Source organism: Alosa pseudoharengus, unplaced genomic scaffold (genome assembly GCF_046254945.1).
Source record: "Alosa pseudoharengus isolate Yale_2024_CS ecotype anadromous, Long Island Sound unplaced genomic scaffold, YU_APseudo_1.1 YU_APseudo_1.1_scf_6, whole genome shotgun sequence".
Classification (NCBI taxonomy): domain Eukaryota; kingdom Metazoa; phylum Chordata; class Actinopteri; order Clupeiformes; family Clupeidae; genus Alosa; species Alosa pseudoharengus.
Window position 1 is genome coordinate 21,253,379 of NW_027468848.1, and position 17,993 is coordinate 21,271,371.

Here is a 17,993-nt window from a genome sequence, read left to right on the forward strand (position 1 = left end):
GTTGGCACATTGTGTGCTTACTATTGTGATGGCTTGTGTTTACTGTTAGATACGAAAACACCATTTTTACGAAGGTGTGAAGAGTTAAGCAAGGTGTGTTAGCTTTTGCAAGAGAACTACAATGTTTTGCTGATTGGGTGAGAGGTTTTGCCATTTGTGTGTAGAGTTTTGCAAAAAAAGCCATAGTTACAAAAAATGTGCTTAAGCAATCAGAAAAAACTGTAAGCAGAAAAGTAATAGCAAGTGATCACAGTAAAATGAACCATAAACACATACAAACTGTGACTCTGCATGGAGAATTAATTAGTTAATAGTGTAACAATGATCATTGAAGGCCCAAATACTGTTAGGAAAAGCCACTTACTGTGTTTTAAAATGTGTGTGTTTTAGATAAGGATGCCACTCTCTACTCCCTCAACTGAATGTTATTTCAGCACATCTCGTGTTTATATTTTTAATTGTTCATGGTATACACTCAAGGAAAGTTTGATGGTACTATAAAAGTCCTCAAAGTCAGTCACACATACATTTTGAATACTTGTTACATGTCCAGTCTACTGCACTTTTAGAATCAGCATAATAAATGTTGCTTTGATAAATGTGCAAGTTATTGAGGAAAATCTATTATCTTTAATCTTTAATTTAATCTTTGATTATGACTTGGATGTATTTACTGTACTCATGTCACATTTCCATCTGTGATTAATTGTAAGATGCATCTTATGTGCTGTTAGGTCACTGTGGAGCCTGCACATTCCCATTTTGGGAAGTCAAATGTCATCAGAAGTTGCAGCAGGGTTAGATCCCGTAGCTAGCTGCGGTTGTTTGCTGAGGAGCTGAGCTTTTGCAGCTGCTTTTTGCATCTATGATTTGTGACCAGTATGGGTTAGTGACAGAGCAGAAGTAGGTCACTTGGGAGAGGCTGTGTGTGCACTGACTGTTGATTTCCAGCAGGGCTTTCCAGCTGTTTTTTTCCTTGAAAAAAGGTTTTCTGAATACTCTGGTTATACCATCTATGAGCCACTAGGTGGCATAATGTAGCAGTCAGAAGAACAGAGAGATATTTTCACAGAAAGTTGATCAGTGGGAACACTGAGAGAGGATGTGTTTTGCTTTGTTTTCTATGTTTTGAAAAGTTAGATTTGAAATAAAAACAGCATTTATTTGGCTGTGTGTGTTGAAAAAACTGTTGTTGCCACATATCTGAGAGTAGCCTAGGCCATATTAAGAGCTACAGTATGTGAGAAATGTTGACACTCCAGCTAGGCCACATTAAGAGGGATGTTATATGTGAGAATATGTATGCAATATGTGTGTAAGGTACAGTATATGTGAGAATATATATTCAAAATGTGTGTTTGAGGTGCAGTGTATGTGAGAATATATATGCAATATGTGTCTGTGAGGTGCAGTATATGTGAGAATATATATGCAATATGTGTGTGTGGTACAGTATAATATATATTATGTGTGAATATATATATGCAATATGTGTGTGTGGTACAGTATATGTGTGAATATATATGGTTATGGTTACACTTTTGTCCAAATATATGCAATATATATGCAATATGTGTGTGTATATGTGAAGAAATGTTGGCACTGGGCCCCAGCTGTGGTGCAACTGGCTGGGGCACCTGCACCGTACGCCGGCCACCCGGGTTCGATTCCCGCCCCGTGGTCCTTTCAGGATCCCACCCCTGCTCTCTCTCCCATTCGCTTCCTGTCACTCTCCACTGTCACTATCATTAAAAAAGCATAAAAAGGCCAAAAAAATATACTTAAAAAAAGAAAAGAAATGTTGGCACTGCAGCAAACAAAACACACAAGGAAGGCATGTGGAGCAAGTGAGTTTACTGTTTATTCAGACTTGTCAGTAGAGGACGCTAAAGTCCTATCTACCAATAACCAACAGTAATATTCCTAAGAGCAATGGAATGAAAGACAAAAGTACCAGAAAAATCTATATTGTTTATGTACCATTATTGGGTTAATGTATAAAGTAGTGACAGATGTTGTATACACTCTTTACTTCCTTGTTTACCTTACAGCCACATCTCAACAATGCCTTCCAGGACAGTTTATGGGCCAAAAATCTCAGTTACATGAATTACATGAAGTAACATAACAGAATTCATTCTTGTGGAATCAAAGGGCAATCAAACAGCCAGTGTTAACACATTTACCATTACAGATGTTATATTACTCATTAGATGGTATTGATAATAATAATAATACCTTGGACTAAATCACACCAAAGCACTATGTGTACCTACAACATCCTATTCAATAGCAAAGGGAAGAAATCACAGAAGTACAAAAAGTCAGATGCAAGACAATAACATTTACAATACCAGTTCAGAAGTAAAAGGTGCTTCATAGTTCACATTTGGAGACATAAAGTGTGCTGATAGCTCACATGAAAGATGGGTCCTTTAGTAGGTATAATGAACTCTCATCCTGGCGGAACCATGATCCAGCCTACGAGACACATAAACGTAAAACATAACATATGCATTCATTCACATAATTGTAGTGTTTATGTACAATGTAGGTTCTTCCAACTAGGTCTACATTACATTTCTATTTATTACTTAGCATCCACCCATAGAAAAAAGTCAGTCACTTATGACTGTCATGAAGATGATAATGACTACCCACATCGGTAACACTTTATAATAACTACACACTAAATGTTTTGTTCCTCATTTGTAAAGCATTGTTCCTACATTAATCCTCATCAGTAAAGCATTTGTACACATAGTTATAAATAGTTTGTTCATAGTGATACAGTAGCCTAAAGCTGTGGAGGTAGTGTAGTGGATAAGGATCCAGGCTAGCATGCAGTAGTCTGAAAAGTTGTGTGTTCAATTCCCTGCTTCTGCCATTGTGCCCTTGGCCTTTAATTTAATTGACATGTGTAAGTCGCTTTGGATGAAAGTGTCTGCTAAATGAATAAATGCAAATGTAACCTTTACAACTCATTTGTAAATGCGCTGTAAGGCATGGAAAGTCCTCACTTTAGATGAGCCCACAAAATATCCTTAACTCCTGAGTTAATCATGAATTATAGTATTAAGAAGTGTTTTTTAAAACATGTATCCACACCCTAACTAATCATTAGTGCATGTGTTTAATCATTATTATAAAGGCATGCATTCATGTAGATGTAAAAAGTTTCTTAATCATAAACACACCCATTCTAACTGATCTTATAAACGATAGACAATTCCTTAACAACTGTTAAATACCGGTAATGGAAATATTACTTCATTAACAAATTATTATTGCATAATTTATTAATTATTAACAATTTATGAACATATTTTAGACATAGGCTTATTTACTTTGGACAAACCATTTATAACTGTGTGTACAAATGCTTTACTGATTAATTAATGTTAATTAATAATAATTCATTAATGTAGGAACAATGCTTTACAAATGAGGAACAAAGCATTCTAAAACGGATAGTTCCGGTCCTTAATTATGATTGGCTGAATCACGTTCAATGCCGTTGTAAAACCCAGCATAACCATACATCTTGACTGCATTTCATTCTAAATTACATGTGCCACCACAGATTGATACAAAAGTTAGAGATGATGCAGCTGGACTCCGCTTGCGCGTAGTGCCTAACAACGCCCCTTAACTGTTCTAAAATCATTGTAACCTACAGCCTCTCATGGCTTATTGCTTCATTTAGTAATAGTTTACAAATACTTAATAAATGCTTAATAGTTATTAAAAAGCATTACCCTTTTCTGTTATCTGCTTGATTTATTTTTTGAGGACCTGCTATTGGCATATTTTTCTGTAATTCTGTTTTGCCAGACCAACACTGTGCCCTGCTGTATCCAGACACTACTAACCTTGAGACTTCTTCCTGTAGTAGAGCAGTCCAGCAGCACAGACCACCAGGCCCAGCACCAGTCCAGCAGCCCCAATGGCCACCTTATTCCTCTCAGACTCGGGCATGGAGGAGTCTGCCAGTATAAGAAGATGGACAAATATTACTGTCTTATTTAGTAATCTACAACCCATTACAACTCAAATGTAATGCTCATTCTGACATCCCAAACCTCATGAAAGTTCTGTGAGTTTCACGCATATTGATAGCAGCTCACAGACTCCTGCAAATTAGATACAATATCCCGGGATATTATAATAATATCTGGAGTGAGCAAGCGAGAGCTCATGCATGAGTGTGTGTGTGTGTGTGTGTGTGTGTGTGTGTGTGTGTGTGTGTGCGTGTGTGTGTGAGACTAATCATTAAACATGACATGGTGATAAGGGCCTCCCAGAAATGACTTTTTGCAGGTAATTTGACCATCTGACCACTGGTCCTAAACCAATAAGAAGTAAAAAAAATCAATGATCCTAATGTAGCTGGCAGAGTTAAAGGTTGTATCAGCGATTGCAGGCCCAAACATAAATGATCACATTCATCTAATCTTTCCACCCGATCCGCTAGCTGCCCGCCCCATAAGCAGGCCGTCAAAAAAGCGCCTCTGTAGGCAGCCTAGGCTCTGAGATCTGCACACAAAAACAATTTCTGTTTCTAAGTGTTTCTACAGTAAGTGTTGCCAACCACTCAAAGGCAAAATAAAGTGTTCCAACCAATAACAGACGATATGCGCGTTCAGGAGAGTTTCAATTGCACGGGAGGGAGGGGGAGGGAGTAGCGAGCTAGCTCTTTGTTTTGTTTGAACATCAACAGAAGTGACGTTACCCCACCATCGCTGATACAACCTTTAACTGGTTTGGGCCTGGGACTTTTACTTTGATATATAAAAGTTTTTTTGTCTTAAGCTTATTGGAGGGGCATCACAGCCAGCTCCAGGCAATTGCATAGCATTTAAAAAATAAGTCCTGTTCCAGGACACAGTGTTACAGAGCCTTCTAGTCAGAGTTTCTGGTGGTCACGAGAAACACACAATTTTTTTTTTGCCCATGTCCTCTTTGGGGCTTTGAATTTCTTGTGAACAGGAGAATGTTCTGGTGCGCAATTTATTATTATTTCTTTTGCATTTGTCCCCTTAAGGGCTTTGTAGAGTTCCCCAATCTTAGTAAGCAGGTGTGCCGACAAGAGTAAGTTATCAGGGCTATCTGCCAATACATACCCTAGGAAAGGGTAAAACTTCAGATCAGTATTCCCTTTGCACTTTTGCCTTTTTTGTGCTTTGGAAATCAGCAGTACCACCAAAAAAGAAAAGAGACATCCGATGCTTTTTCACCGCACAGAGTGTAGCCTAAGTAGGCAAAATAACCAAACCTACACCTTGAATCATATGTTGCTGTTAGCAACCAGTTAATGAGTTCATCCACTCAGAAGACTGTTACTATTGAGTCATAGGAGTCTATGCCTCGGGTGATATGTAAGGGATAACGGCCGCCGAGGTGTCCTGTTATACGGAATTAATGGACGAGGGCGAGTCCATTAATTCCATATAACTGGACACACCTCGAAGGCCGTTATCCCGCTTATCACACGGTTGCCACTGTAAAGCCATGCCTTTATAGCACGCAAAGGAAACACGCAGTTCAGCTTGTTGGCCCTATAACAGCGATAGCATGGACAGTTAGCTTGTTTATAGTTGATTCCATTGTTGCGAAGCCTGCCTCCAGTCATAGGAGTCTATGCCTCGGGTGATATTAGTTTATATACTGTAGGTTCTTTGCAACCATTGACAGAGGGTATCCATCCTGTGAATGATTAGGCCTGTTCTCCTGAATCATAGGGCTGTGGACTCAGAGCCAAAGCTAGGTGTGTCAGTCTAAGCATATATGAGATCCTGAGATGCCCTCCCCTCTAATCATTGTTTATTGTGATTTTTTATTGCTGTGACTATTTTATTGCTTTTATTGTGTGAAATTTGTATTCTTAAACTAAACATTGCTGCTCTGTGTGTTGGATATTTTTTGGAATTATGTCTAACTAATTTGGTTAGGGTCTTTCTCTACTGTTTTTTGCATTGAGTCTTTTGGAATATTCAAGTTCTACAAGGTAAGTTAAGTTGTGGGTGCTTAGTCAGAATTAGTGAATCACCATGGTACTCTGCTTAACTGTATTTATCACTTTAACTGTTTTGTCTTTAAAATACTGATTATATATTGAGCTCTTGAAAATATAACTAATAAACTGTATAATAAACATTCCTTAGTCTCATTCTAGAGACCGCTATTCTAGGCAGCCTAATCTATTGAATCAATAGAATATTTCCACTGCGTCAGCATCAAACTGTTTTCTATGTGCCTTCTTCAGCAAAATTCCAGTTTCAAAATTCCAACTATTGAGAACTCAGTGCACATACCCCAGGCAAACTCATTGGGCTCCTTGAAGCTGATGTGCTCCACCACACAGGTGATCTTCTCTCCAGGTTTGGGGGTGAACTCCAGATAGGAGTGACTCTGGTAGAACCAGTCTCCATCCGCTAGCTCCTCTGTGGCCCAGACATCGCTGGTCACCTTCTGCCCATCTCTGTACCAGCTCATGCGGATCATTTTTGGGTAGAAGTCATACGCGCTGCACACCAGCATGCCAGGGTGATTATCACTGAAAGGCTTCCCCAAACTCAGCTTCACTCTGGGTTCAGCTGCAAAAGTGAATTTTGGATCGTGATACGTAAAGACCTGGATGATATTTATCTATAAACTAGAAAATGTAATTTTCGAGGAAATTACCAGTGCATGAAAATATAAACATACTGTATATTAACATAAAATGCAAAACAAACTTTTATTTGATAACAGTTGGCAGAAGTCATAGTTGATAACAACTGACAGTTGAAATGGCTGAACAGTTAAATAGTTGAGTAGTTTAAATAGTTAAATTATTTAATAGTGAATTATTGTAGTGAGGACATTTATTTTGAAACAGTTGTGGGCAGAGGAAATAGTTGAACAGGATCTGTAGAGCCAGATTGTATGTTTAAAGCCTGAGACAGAGTATATAGTTTAAAAGTTAAATGTAGATAGTGTAATGGATGTTGATAGACAGAAAGTTGAATGGATGTTGATAGGCAGATTGTTTAATGGATGTTGATGGGATAGTTTAATGGGTAGATGAGTGAATGGTTTGAAGAGGATGAATGGATAGAAAGTTGGATGGAATGTGCCTTATATCCTTGTAGAATGGAGATACACAGAGAGAGTTGGCCTAATTGAGCAGAAAGCAGTTGATACAGGTGCAATCAGTTTAACTAGCTTTTTGATGGGACCTAGTTGAGCAGCTGGAAGTTCATACAGGTGCAAATCAAGTTAATTAGCCCATTATGATGTCATAGTCCCCATACAAAGTCTATGGGGAAAAATAAGCTTGTTTTTTATTAATATCTCAAAAAGTATAAAGTTTACAAAAGTGAAAACCTACAGACCTACGTTACAAAGTTTGAACGAAGTTTCTACGTTAAACGGTTGAAGCTGAATTAGACACAGAAATTTGGTGGGAAGAAGAAGAAGAAGAAGAAGAAGAAGAAGAAGAAGAAGAAGAAGAAGAAGACTTCGGATAACAGAACAGTGCATTTTCATGCACTGTAATTACAGGAACGTCTGTCTGTCTGTCTGTTATTCGTTAACCGTTTCATTAACCGCTTGTCCGATTGATTTCAAACTTGGCAGGTGTCTTGGAACGAGTACCTGTCCTGCAGTGCCAAGTTTGACAGTTTGGATTAGTAATGCAAAAGATATAGTTAAATATAGCGGTAAAAGAAGCACACATTGCCTTCTCCGCTCTGCATCCACTCCCCTCTCACACAGCACTGTATAGGCTTGCATATATGTTGAACCATTAGTCCGATTGATTTCAAACTTGAAGGTGTCTAGGCTAATAATGATTAATGCTATTGTTAGGTAACCCCAGATCTGTAAAGCCCTCGAAAATCATTAAAATGTGTGTTGGGCCCTCCTCACATGGAAGATCTTATGTTCAGTTTCAGGTAGTGCTGCCACTAACGACTAATTTTCTAACGACTAATCTTTCGACTAATTTTTCGATTAGTCGACTAATCTAAACGACTATTTTTTTTTAAATCAAGTGTTTGTTATTTTGTTGTGTACGTTTTATTTTGAACTCAACTAAAGGGAAAACATAAAATATATATCACCCTACTTTTGTTAGAAGCTGTATTACAGTAAGTAAACTGTTCAAAAACATTATATAAAAAAAAACTCCCATTTAAAATGCTACCTTCAGATCTACAGTAATGTCAGACCTTTGATAGACTTTATTTGTATGCCAGTGTTGCCATCGACATAGACAACTTCTTTGACCTGAGGCCCGGTCATGGCATACTTTGGGGTCATAGGGCCCACCTACATGAACCCACCCCCCATCAAATTATCATTATATCACATCACAATTATTACTGTTATGCTATATTGTTATACATGCACTTCAAAGCAGCCAGTGTTTAAAGTGCTAACATTGTTCACAAAAAGTTTGAATACATGCACATCAGAGGACTGCTTTACTAATGTAAAATATAATTAGAATAGTTCCATTGCTTTTGCATGGTTGCATGATAAATACTTCTCAAAACGACAGCAATTATATGGGTGTCATCGTTTTGGGATGTTTCCCTCATGCAAGCATCATGCTTGGGTAGGCAAATGGAAAGAATATTTACATATTTAATTATGCCACAAGCTTTTGGCCACGTTATTCAAATTTGACTATACAATACTCTAGATAGTGTATTATAGTCTGTGCTCTGTTTTTATGGGAGTTGCATAAATCCACATTGTTCTATTAAATGTAGTTTCATAATTAAATAGCTTTCCAATAGGTTGAATTGGAGATTTGCTACCAACGTTATCAAGTGGTTTCAGTTTCTCTCGCGCATTGAATGAACGCTCATACCACCATTTAATTGTATGCCTCTATGTTGGATGACACCAAATTAGCAAGTAATTCATACTGATTGCAGAAAAGTTTGTTTTCTTTTTCTGTCGGTCCGCGGTTCCTTGATCAATTGGCATCAAATTATCAGACGAAGCCCCGGGAATAATTTCACTCCGCGGCTCCGGACCAGCAATGTCCACGTTACGGCCGGTGCTGGTCCGCGCGGCCCATAGTTTGAGAAACGCTGGACTTTGAAAGGCGACAGGAGTTGAGGACTTTGCTAATTAGCCTAACATCAGCATGTTCAAAACAAGTAGGCTACAGGCACTTTGCGCGTCTTACCACATAGGTTACTTCACTTTATCAGTTGGCTTGAACGCTAAAAAAATATGCGTCGTGACTTATTGACCATGGGAAATTACGTGCACCTTGATTGTTGATATCACGGGCGGCGGCATGTTCGGTTTAACGTTTTTTTGTATGAATGAATTACAGTAATGACACGCTGTTGCCGTTGCGTTGTCAACGTGAGACACTTCACTTCATTTATTTCAATTTCCACAATAGGCTACTAGTCAGAGTCTGGACTAGCGTAACCTACTAGCTTAGCTCCCCCCACTTAGCTCTGCCTAATAATTAATTGCGCTGAAAGCAGGCAGGCACGCAGCTTTGCTGCTGGCATTAACACTTGCGTGCATAGTGGGGTTTAAAACATGCCAAAGTCTTAGTAGCCTGTTTAACATCCAAAGACAGTCATTGTACTTTTCAAGAGTTAAAAACATAGAGTTAATATAACATTACAGCCGTGTGAGACCAAAAATAAATAGGCGGTCAATAGTAAAACGACTCTTCGACTAAAAAAATTGCCGTCGACTAATTTTCATGGTCGATTAGGTCGACTAAGTCGACTAATCGCGGCAGCACTAGTTTCAGGGGCCGTTTATACAAGAACGATTGCGAAGGAAGACGACAAAATATTTTATCATAAGTGCCTTTCGTTTACACGGCGACCCTCGCCATCGGGGCTTGAAGACGCAAAAATCTGAAGACTCCTTCCAGAGTGTAGAGTTTTGAAGACGACCCGGGTTGCGTCTCCGTCTAAACGGCTAAACCAAATATCCTTGATTACCTCTCTGGCTAAACTGTCAAATTAGAATGTCTGCGCGTGACGTACCGGGGTTCTATCACACCACCACCCAGCGGTCTGGAATGCATATCCAATCGAATATCACATACTCTTGCGTCTTCATACAAACAAAGATTTCCCCCTGAGAATGCTCGTCTAAACGCGAATAAAAAAATGAAGACGAGACGCCACTTCTGCGTCTTCCCTTTTCATAGTCACCGTATAAACGTAGCCTCAGTGAGCAAATAGTCCTGTTGAGAGAAATTACAAGTGCTGGTCATATAATTAGAATATCATGAAAAAGTTGATATATTTCAAGTCTTTAATTTTTATGATTATAACTTACTAATGAAAACCCCAAATTCAGTATCTCAGAAAATGAGAATATTGTGAAAAGGTTCAATTTTGAAGACACCTGGTGCCACACTCTAATCAGCTAATTAACTCAAAACACCTGCAAAGGCCTTTAAATGGTCTCTCAGTCTAGTTCTGTAGGCTACACAATCATGGGGAAGACTGCTGACTTGACAGTTGTCCAAAAGACGACCATTGACACCTTGCACAAGGAGGGCAAGACACAAAAGGACAGGTCATTGCTTAAGAGCCTGGCTGTTCACAGAGCTCTGTGTCCAAGCACATTAATAGAGAGGCAAAGGGAAGGAAAAGATGAAAGTGTACAAGCAATAGGGATAACCGCACCCTGGGGAGGATTGTGAAACAAAACCCATTCAAAAATGTGGGGGAGATTCACAAAGAGTGGACTGCAGCTGGAGTCAGTGCTTCAAAAACCCCCACGCACAAACGTATGCAAGACATGGTTTTCAGCTGTCATATTCCTTGTGTCAAGCCACTCTTGAACAAGACACAGCGTCAGATATGTCTCTCCTGGACTAAAGACAAAAAGGACTGGACTGCTGCTGAGTGGTCCAAAGTTATGTTCTCTGATGAAAGTAAATTTTGCATTTCCTTTGGAAATCAAGGTCCTAGAGTCTGGAGGAAGAGAGGAGAGGCACAGAATCCATGTTGTTTGAAGTCTCCAGTTTCCAGTCAGGGATGTTTGGGGTGCCATGTCATCTGCTGGTGTTGGTCCACTGTGTTTTCTGAGATCCAAGGTCAACGCAGCCGTCTACCAGGAAGTTTTAGAGCGCTTCATGCTTCCTGCTGCTGACCAACTTTATGGAGATGCAGATTTCATTTTCCATTAGGACTTGGCACCTGCACACAGTGCCAAAGCTACCAGTACCTGGTTTAAGGACCATGGTATCCCTGTTCTTAATTGGCCAGAAACTCGCCTGACCTTAACCTTATAGAAATTCTATGGAGTATTGTAAAGAGGAAGATGCGATACGCCAGACCCAACAATGCAGAAGAGCTGAAGGTCACCATCAGAGTAACCTGGGCTCTCATAACACCTGAGCAGTGCCACAGACTGATCGACTCCATGCCACACCACATTGCTGCAGTAATTCAGGCAAAAGGAGCCCCAATTAAGTATTGAGTTCTGTGCATGCTCATATTTTCATGTTCATAATTTTCAGTTGGCCAACATTTCTAAAAATCCTTTTTTTTGTATAGGTCTTAAGTAATATTCAAATTTTCTGAGATACTGAATTTGGGATTTTCATTAGTCAGTTATAATCATGAAAATTAAAAGAAATAAACATTTGAAAAATATCAGTCTGTGTGTAATAACACAGCCCTGGGCCCACTTCCCCGATAACGACGGAGACACGCTCTTAAGAGGGTTTTCTACGATTCATCTTACGATCGTTCGTTTGGTTTTTCCGACTGTTTCCCGAACATGCTCGTAGCGTGAACGCGCGTGCACTGCTCTTAAGATGCTCTTAAGGGGAGCTGTCCACGTTAATAGTTCTGAAATATCCTCTGATTTGACGGTGATGTCAGGTGACTGCACGTCACAGGCCTACCATTTAAACTTTGGATCTACACATTAATTCACATCACTACGAAAATAGAAACACTTTGACATCTGCATGTAAGCATCCCAAGTAGGTTATATAGCCTACCACACAGACACATAAATAATTGTAATTATTTTAAGATTAGATTGTTGCACCATGCAATAATTTTTCGCGGTGCCACTTAAGAACACGTTTGAAGATAAGAAAGAAGTCGAGTAAGAAAGAGAGGAAATGTGTAGGCTTAGATTTTGATGCAGTAGGCTACAGACTAAACCACATGTTGCTTTCTCTGCTTTTTACCTCATAGGCCTAATAAAATATAGCCTTCACTTAGCAAAGATAATGTCAAACTATTCTGGCAACGTCTCGTTTCATAACTTGATTGCATTTTTGTCCGCTTTTCATCACATTATTATGACCATTAAATGTAGGCTATTTTGCACGCTAAAATCTGATTCATCACTGGTAAACACAATAAAGAATGGGAACGTAAGTTGGATTATGTATTCTAAGTTGTAATTCCTCTGTATGTCCTGTTGGTGACCTCAGTGAGAAGTACTGTTAAGACGCTCTTAGCCGGTAACGAGTACTCTGGAGCACTCGTAGATCTACGAGTGTTTTCACGACGCTCTTAAGCTACGATGGTTTCGGGAAACAGTCGGCAAATCTTAAGACGTTCGTAAGAGGGACTTTACGACGCTCTTAGGCTTAAGATGCTTTCGGGGAAGTGGGCCCTGGGCCCCGTTTCCCGATAAGAAGATAAGAAAGAAGTCGAGTAAGAAAGAGAGGAAATGTGTAGGCTTAGATTTTGATGCAGTAGGCTACAGACTAAACCACATGTTGCTTTCTCTGCTTTTTACCTCATAGGCCTAATAAAATATTCACTTAGCAAAGATAATGTCAAACTATTCTGGCAACGTCTCGTTTCATAACTTGATTGCATTTTTGTCCGCTTTTCATCACATTAGTATGACCATTAAATGTAGGCTATTTTGCACGCTAAAATCTGATTCATCACAGGTAAACACAATAAAGAATGGGAACGTAAATTGGATTATGTATTCTAAGTTGTAATTCCTCTGTATGTCCTGTTGGTGACCTCAGTGAGAAGCACTGTTAAGACGCTCTTAGCCGGTAACGAGTACTCTGGAGCACTCATAGATCCCAGGGCCCACTTCCGCGAAAGCATGTTAAGCCTAAGAGCGTCGTAAAGTCCCTCTTACGAACGTCTTAAGATTTGCCGACTGTTTCCCGAAACCATCGTAGCTTAAGCGCATCGTGAAAACACTCGTAGATCTACGAGTGCTCCAGAGTACTCGTTACCGGCTAAGAGCGTCTTAACAGTACTTCTCACTGAGGTCACCAACAGGACATACAGAGGAATTACAACTTAGAATACATAATCCAATTTACGTGCCCATTCTTTATTGTGTTTACCTGTGATGAATCAGATTTTAGCGTGCAAAATAGCCTACATTTAATGGTCATAATAATGTGATGAAAAGCGGACAAAAATGCAATCAAGTTATGAAACGAGACGTTGCCAGAATAGTTTGACATTATCTTTGCTAAGTGAATATTGTATTAGGCCTATGAGGTAAAAAGCAGAGAAAGCAACATGTGGTTTAGTCTGTAGCCTACTGCATCAAAATCTAAGCCTACACATTTCCTCTCTTTCTTACTCGACTTCTTTCTTATCTTCAAACGTGTTCATAAGTGGCACCGCGAAAAATTATTGCATGGTGCAACAATCTAATCTTAAAATAATTACAATTATTTATGTCTCTGTGTGGTATATAACCTACTTGGGATGCTTACATGCAGATGTCAAAGTGTTTCTATTTTCGTATTGATGTGAATTAATGTGTAGATCCGAAGTTTAAATGGTAGGCCTATAGCTGTGACGTGCAGTCACCTGACATCACCGTCAAATCAGAGGATATTTCAGAACTATTAACGTGGACAGCTCCCCTTAAGAGCATCTTAAGAGCAGTGCACGCGCGTTCACGCTACGAGCATGTTCGGGAAACAGTCGGAAAAACCAAACGAACGATCGTAAGATGAATCGTAGAAAACCCTCTTAAGAGCGTGTCTCCGTCGTTATCGGGGAAGTGGGCCCAGGACAGTAGTCTCAATGTTGCAAGGTTGGTTTTCCGCCTGGGGACGCTAGGCGCAGCGGGGAAAGTCACCATTTTCACCGGAACAGGTCATTTAACCATCCAAATGATTTCTAAACGGGTTTATTAAGTTGAAATAGTTGCCAAGTTCCCCTTTAATGTGTAGATCCGAAGTTTAAATGGTAGGCCTATAGCTGTGACGTGCAGTCACCTGACATCACCGTCAAATCAGAGGATATTTCAGAACTATTAACGTGGACAGCTCCCCTTAAGAGCATCTTAAGAGCAGTGCACGCGCCTTCACGCAACGAGCATGTTCGGGAAACAGTCGGAAAAACCAAACGAACGATCGTAAGATGAATCGTAGAAAACCCTCTTAATAGCGTGTCTCCGTCGTTATCGGGAACCTGGACCCTGGAGCTGTGGATTTTTGCAAAACAAATAACAGGCTCTAGGTGGAGGTAGAAGTGTGTTTTTTTTCTGCTGATTGATGTTGTTCTGTCTGAGTATAGTGTCGGTTTCAGTGAATATGATCACTGAGGTTAGGCTGTGGCCGCCCCTGCCTGAAGTGCTTGTAGAGGCACATAAACGTCAGCAAATAAATCAAATAATTGCCTAATTGTGTATACTTTTGTCCAGACTATTCTTTTAAGAATTCAGTTCATGAAACACAGGCATTGAAACGCACACTACAATGGGCAGGAGAAGTCTATAACGTGTCCATATTTTACACAAAATTTGCGCACAGGGAGACTCTTAGGCGTATATTAACGTTAATGTTAATCAGTTTATTTATCAACTGATGAAATGTTGCTTCTCCTGTGACGCAGCAGGTTGATGCCTTGGCCAACATATTGCTATTACGCGCAGTCGATATACCGGTAGGTTCAATCCTCACCAATCACAGTTTTATTATTATTATTATTATTTATTTACTTTTAGAACAGCAATGCTTCCTCAATTTAGTCTACAGATAGACTAGGTGGCCACAGAGAGCCTGCAGCAGTCAGTGAAATGTTTGAAAACTTAACCATGATACATGCAACTGCTGTAGCAAGACAACACCGTAGGTAGCCATAGCCTATGCATGACCAGCCGCAGGGATGGATTACTGCACGGGCCTACCGGGCCCAGGCCCAGGGGCCCAAGGGGTCAGGGGGCCCTGAAGCCCAAGCCTTTGCATGGAATCATTGCCTCAATATCAACAAATCAGGATGTAGGCTATGAATTCATGAATTTAATTTAGTATTGCCATCCCCAAAATGCACCAGAAGGGAATCACATCATACAAATTAAAAATGTTGGTAACACTTTACTTGACGGGTGAGTTCATAACACATTCATAGCAGCTGTCATAAACTGCACATAAAGCATTCATGACTGTTTCATGAGACATGACTCAACATTCATACCAAACCTTTCATGAATGTGAAAGACAGAGCGACGACAACTTGTCAAAATAAAAGTCCAACATCGTATTTGTGTAACCTGGATACCATCAATTATGAAGTCTACAGTACATCGAATGTCACTTTACTATGCAAGTTGTGAAGTATCACTGAGTTTAACACTGGGAGGTAAACTAGCCTACATTCAGCTGACCCATATTTGTGTAACCTGGAACGGTTGGACATTCCCAGTAGCAAAAGATGAGAAATCATCTGCAAAGGTTACATCATAAAACAAATACATTTTTATGAAGCAAAAATTATTTGCTTGACCATGTTCTGTCTTTTTGGCACTGGAGTAGCCCATTGACTCAGATGGGACGTGATCAGGTAAGAGGTTTGGACCAAAAACGGCAATGCTGCTTTGCGACTTTGGACTTTTATTTTGACAAGTTCTCGTCGGTCTGTCTTCCACATTCATGAAAGGTTTGGTATGAATGTTGAGTCATGTCTCGTGTTCAACTGTCATGAATGCTTTATGTGCAGTTCCTGACAGCTGCTATGAATGTTTTATGAACTCACCCGTCAAGTAAAGTGTTACCAAAATGTTCTGGGGGAGGACCCCCAAACCCCCCCCTCTCACATATATACGACAATTAGTGGGGGGCCCTCAATACATCTGGGCCCAGGGGCCCGAAAGTTCATAATCCGCCCATGACCAGCCGCGCTAACTTGCTGCAATCATAATAACATATATCAGCTGACTTCTTTTAATTGTATAGTGTACGTGAAGTACATTTCACTGTGACTTCTCAGCTCGTTTGTAGCGCAAGTATGAAGATCACTGGTTATCATATATTTAGGAGGCAGGTTCGGTAGCATGTGGAGATTATTAGGCTATTTGTTATTTATTTTTTGGGTGGCATATTCATGGTCCAGTGCATGGAGCGTACTAGAGGCAATTTTGACATTTAAACATGTCATACATATTTGTATTTGTTCGTCTCCAGTTTCAATCAGAAAGTGACAAATCTGCAAGCGGCCAAATCTGTAGAATAAACGCCATCACTCGTGAAACGTCACCAACGCAGCTAACATGGGTGCACATGTAACGCCGGCTCTCCCCTACTACAGGAATGTGTTTGAACGCCTGTACTAGTATTAAAAATGCAACCTGTAAAACTTAGGTACACACATAATTACTGTGATCAGTAGGCCTACTTAATAATTAAATAATTCAATCTAAAACAATGTTGAAACATAGGCCCTACGCCCTACCTACATTGTAGCTTTCTGTAAAAAGGTCATTTTGGTTTGGTATTACTTACATATGAAAAACATCCCATGGGTACTTGCATACGTTTTATATAAATCAACTGCTGGATTGCAGTATGTGTTGACAGCATTTCGCATATAGGCCATATATTCTTTATTTCCGTTGGAAGCCTTTGCCCACCTCACCCCTACTTCAGTGTATCCAACAAACTTTCCAAGTGTGCTGTTAAACACTAAATAGTTGATCCTATTGAAGTAATAGGAGTTAACAAACATTATGTCACTCAGGTCCAAGGTGCTGGAGCGACAAGATGTCAAAGAATACCGGGTATATGCATCTATAAACAAAGCAAAATGTGCATAATATTATTTTGTGATTCAATATTGCATTTCAATATTCAATGTAGTAAAATATTTCTTTGAATTCAAATATTTCTAACTAGTCTACTAAATATTAGAGGGCATAAAATATTCTGTTGTCTAATAAAACATTGCATAAGTTACTAATTTATGGCAAGTATTTGGCAGACGCTCTTGTCCAAAGTGACATAGCCTACAATGGTGTTTATTTAAACTGCATCTGCCATACCATAAACATAAAATATGTTACTATAATTTTAATATTATTGGCATAACATTTTCACCAACCTGCTCTGCCACTGAGATATGATAATATCAGCACGAAGGAACCCAACATTGATGGCTGTATGATCTCTTCTGTGAGATTAAAGCCTTTGTGCAGGAATTTACGCAAACTCTCCCTAGATTTCACCAATCAGTTTATGAGGAGTTATTGTGTCATGTGTTTCCAGGTAGGCTAGTCTATGACAGACATTGATTAGACTCGTTGACGGGTGTGCAAGGGATAACTGCGGACACCTAGTGTACTTGTTGTTATTCTCTTTGTCTTTGCGATCTGCATGTAGTAGCCTAGCTCTCTCATTAGTACAACTCAAGGTGTCGGGAGGGAGGTTTACACAACATAATAGGCTACTTAATAATAGGCTAACCTCCATAGTTGTATGGAAAACGCACTCCTGATTGTGAAATTTAAATCACAAAGAAAAAAATAATACATTAATAAATGTAGCATTAGCCTTTTAATTGATTAATTAATTCATTTTGTATTCAGTTCTGAGGCCTGGCGTTTTACTAAAGATACAGAAAGCTGTGCCAATTTACAGCAAGCTATGGGACAATGTCTGTTTGAAAGAAATGTTTCCAGTGGGGCGCTGAAGCAGCTGGCTTCAGCACCCATATCATTTGGGTCCAAATTCCCACAGGGACCTGTTTCGAGTCCGACTAGGGTTATTTCCCTATCCC

The 17,993-nt window shown here is 39.6% G+C and overlaps 1 protein-coding gene across 3 annotated transcripts; it reads right to left on the bottom strand.

Annotated features, from left to right (window-relative positions):
• Positions 1 to 1,839: 1,839 nt before the first annotated feature.
• LOC143105886 (rano class II histocompatibility antigen, A beta chain-like) lies at positions 1,840 to 17,388 on the bottom strand. Of its 3 annotated transcripts, XM_076270019.1 has the most exons (5): positions 17,319 to 17,388; positions 16,724 to 17,008; positions 6,315 to 6,596; positions 3,873 to 3,986; positions 1,840 to 2,481 (listed from the first exon to the last, which is right to left on the bottom strand). In XM_076270019.1, the coding sequence occupies exons 1-5, from the start codon at positions 17,365 to 17,367 to the stop codon at positions 2,456 to 2,458; spliced, it is 756 nt and encodes a 251-aa protein (XP_076126134.1). In that variant the 5' UTR covers positions 17,368 to 17,388; the 3' UTR covers positions 1,840 to 2,455. The 3 variants fall into 3 exon arrangements, with proteins under 3 accessions (XP_076126134.1, XP_076126135.1, XP_076126137.1); XM_076270020.1 differs by lacking the exon at positions 16,724 to 17,008 and having other exon boundaries at positions 17,319 to 17,384; XM_076270022.1 differs by lacking the exon at positions 17,319 to 17,388 and having other exon boundaries at positions 16,945 to 17,005.
• Between the last annotated feature and the right edge of the window lie 605 nt (positions 17,389 to 17,993).

Bases quoted from the DNA above. Each gene is read 5' to 3' on its own strand.
- LOC143105886 (XM_076270019.1), bottom strand. From the start codon at position 17,367: ATGTTGGGTTCCTTCGTGCTGATATTATCATATCTCAGTGGCAGAGCA. The intron at 6,597-16,723 runs GTAAGTAATACC...TCACTTTTGCAG, and splicing joins CCATGGGATGTTTTTCATAT to CTGAACCCAGAGTGAAGCTG. The intron at 3,987-6,314 runs GTATGTGCACTG...TTATACTGGCAG, and splicing joins GCCCAATGAGTTTGCCTGGG to ACTCCTCCATGCCCGAGTCT.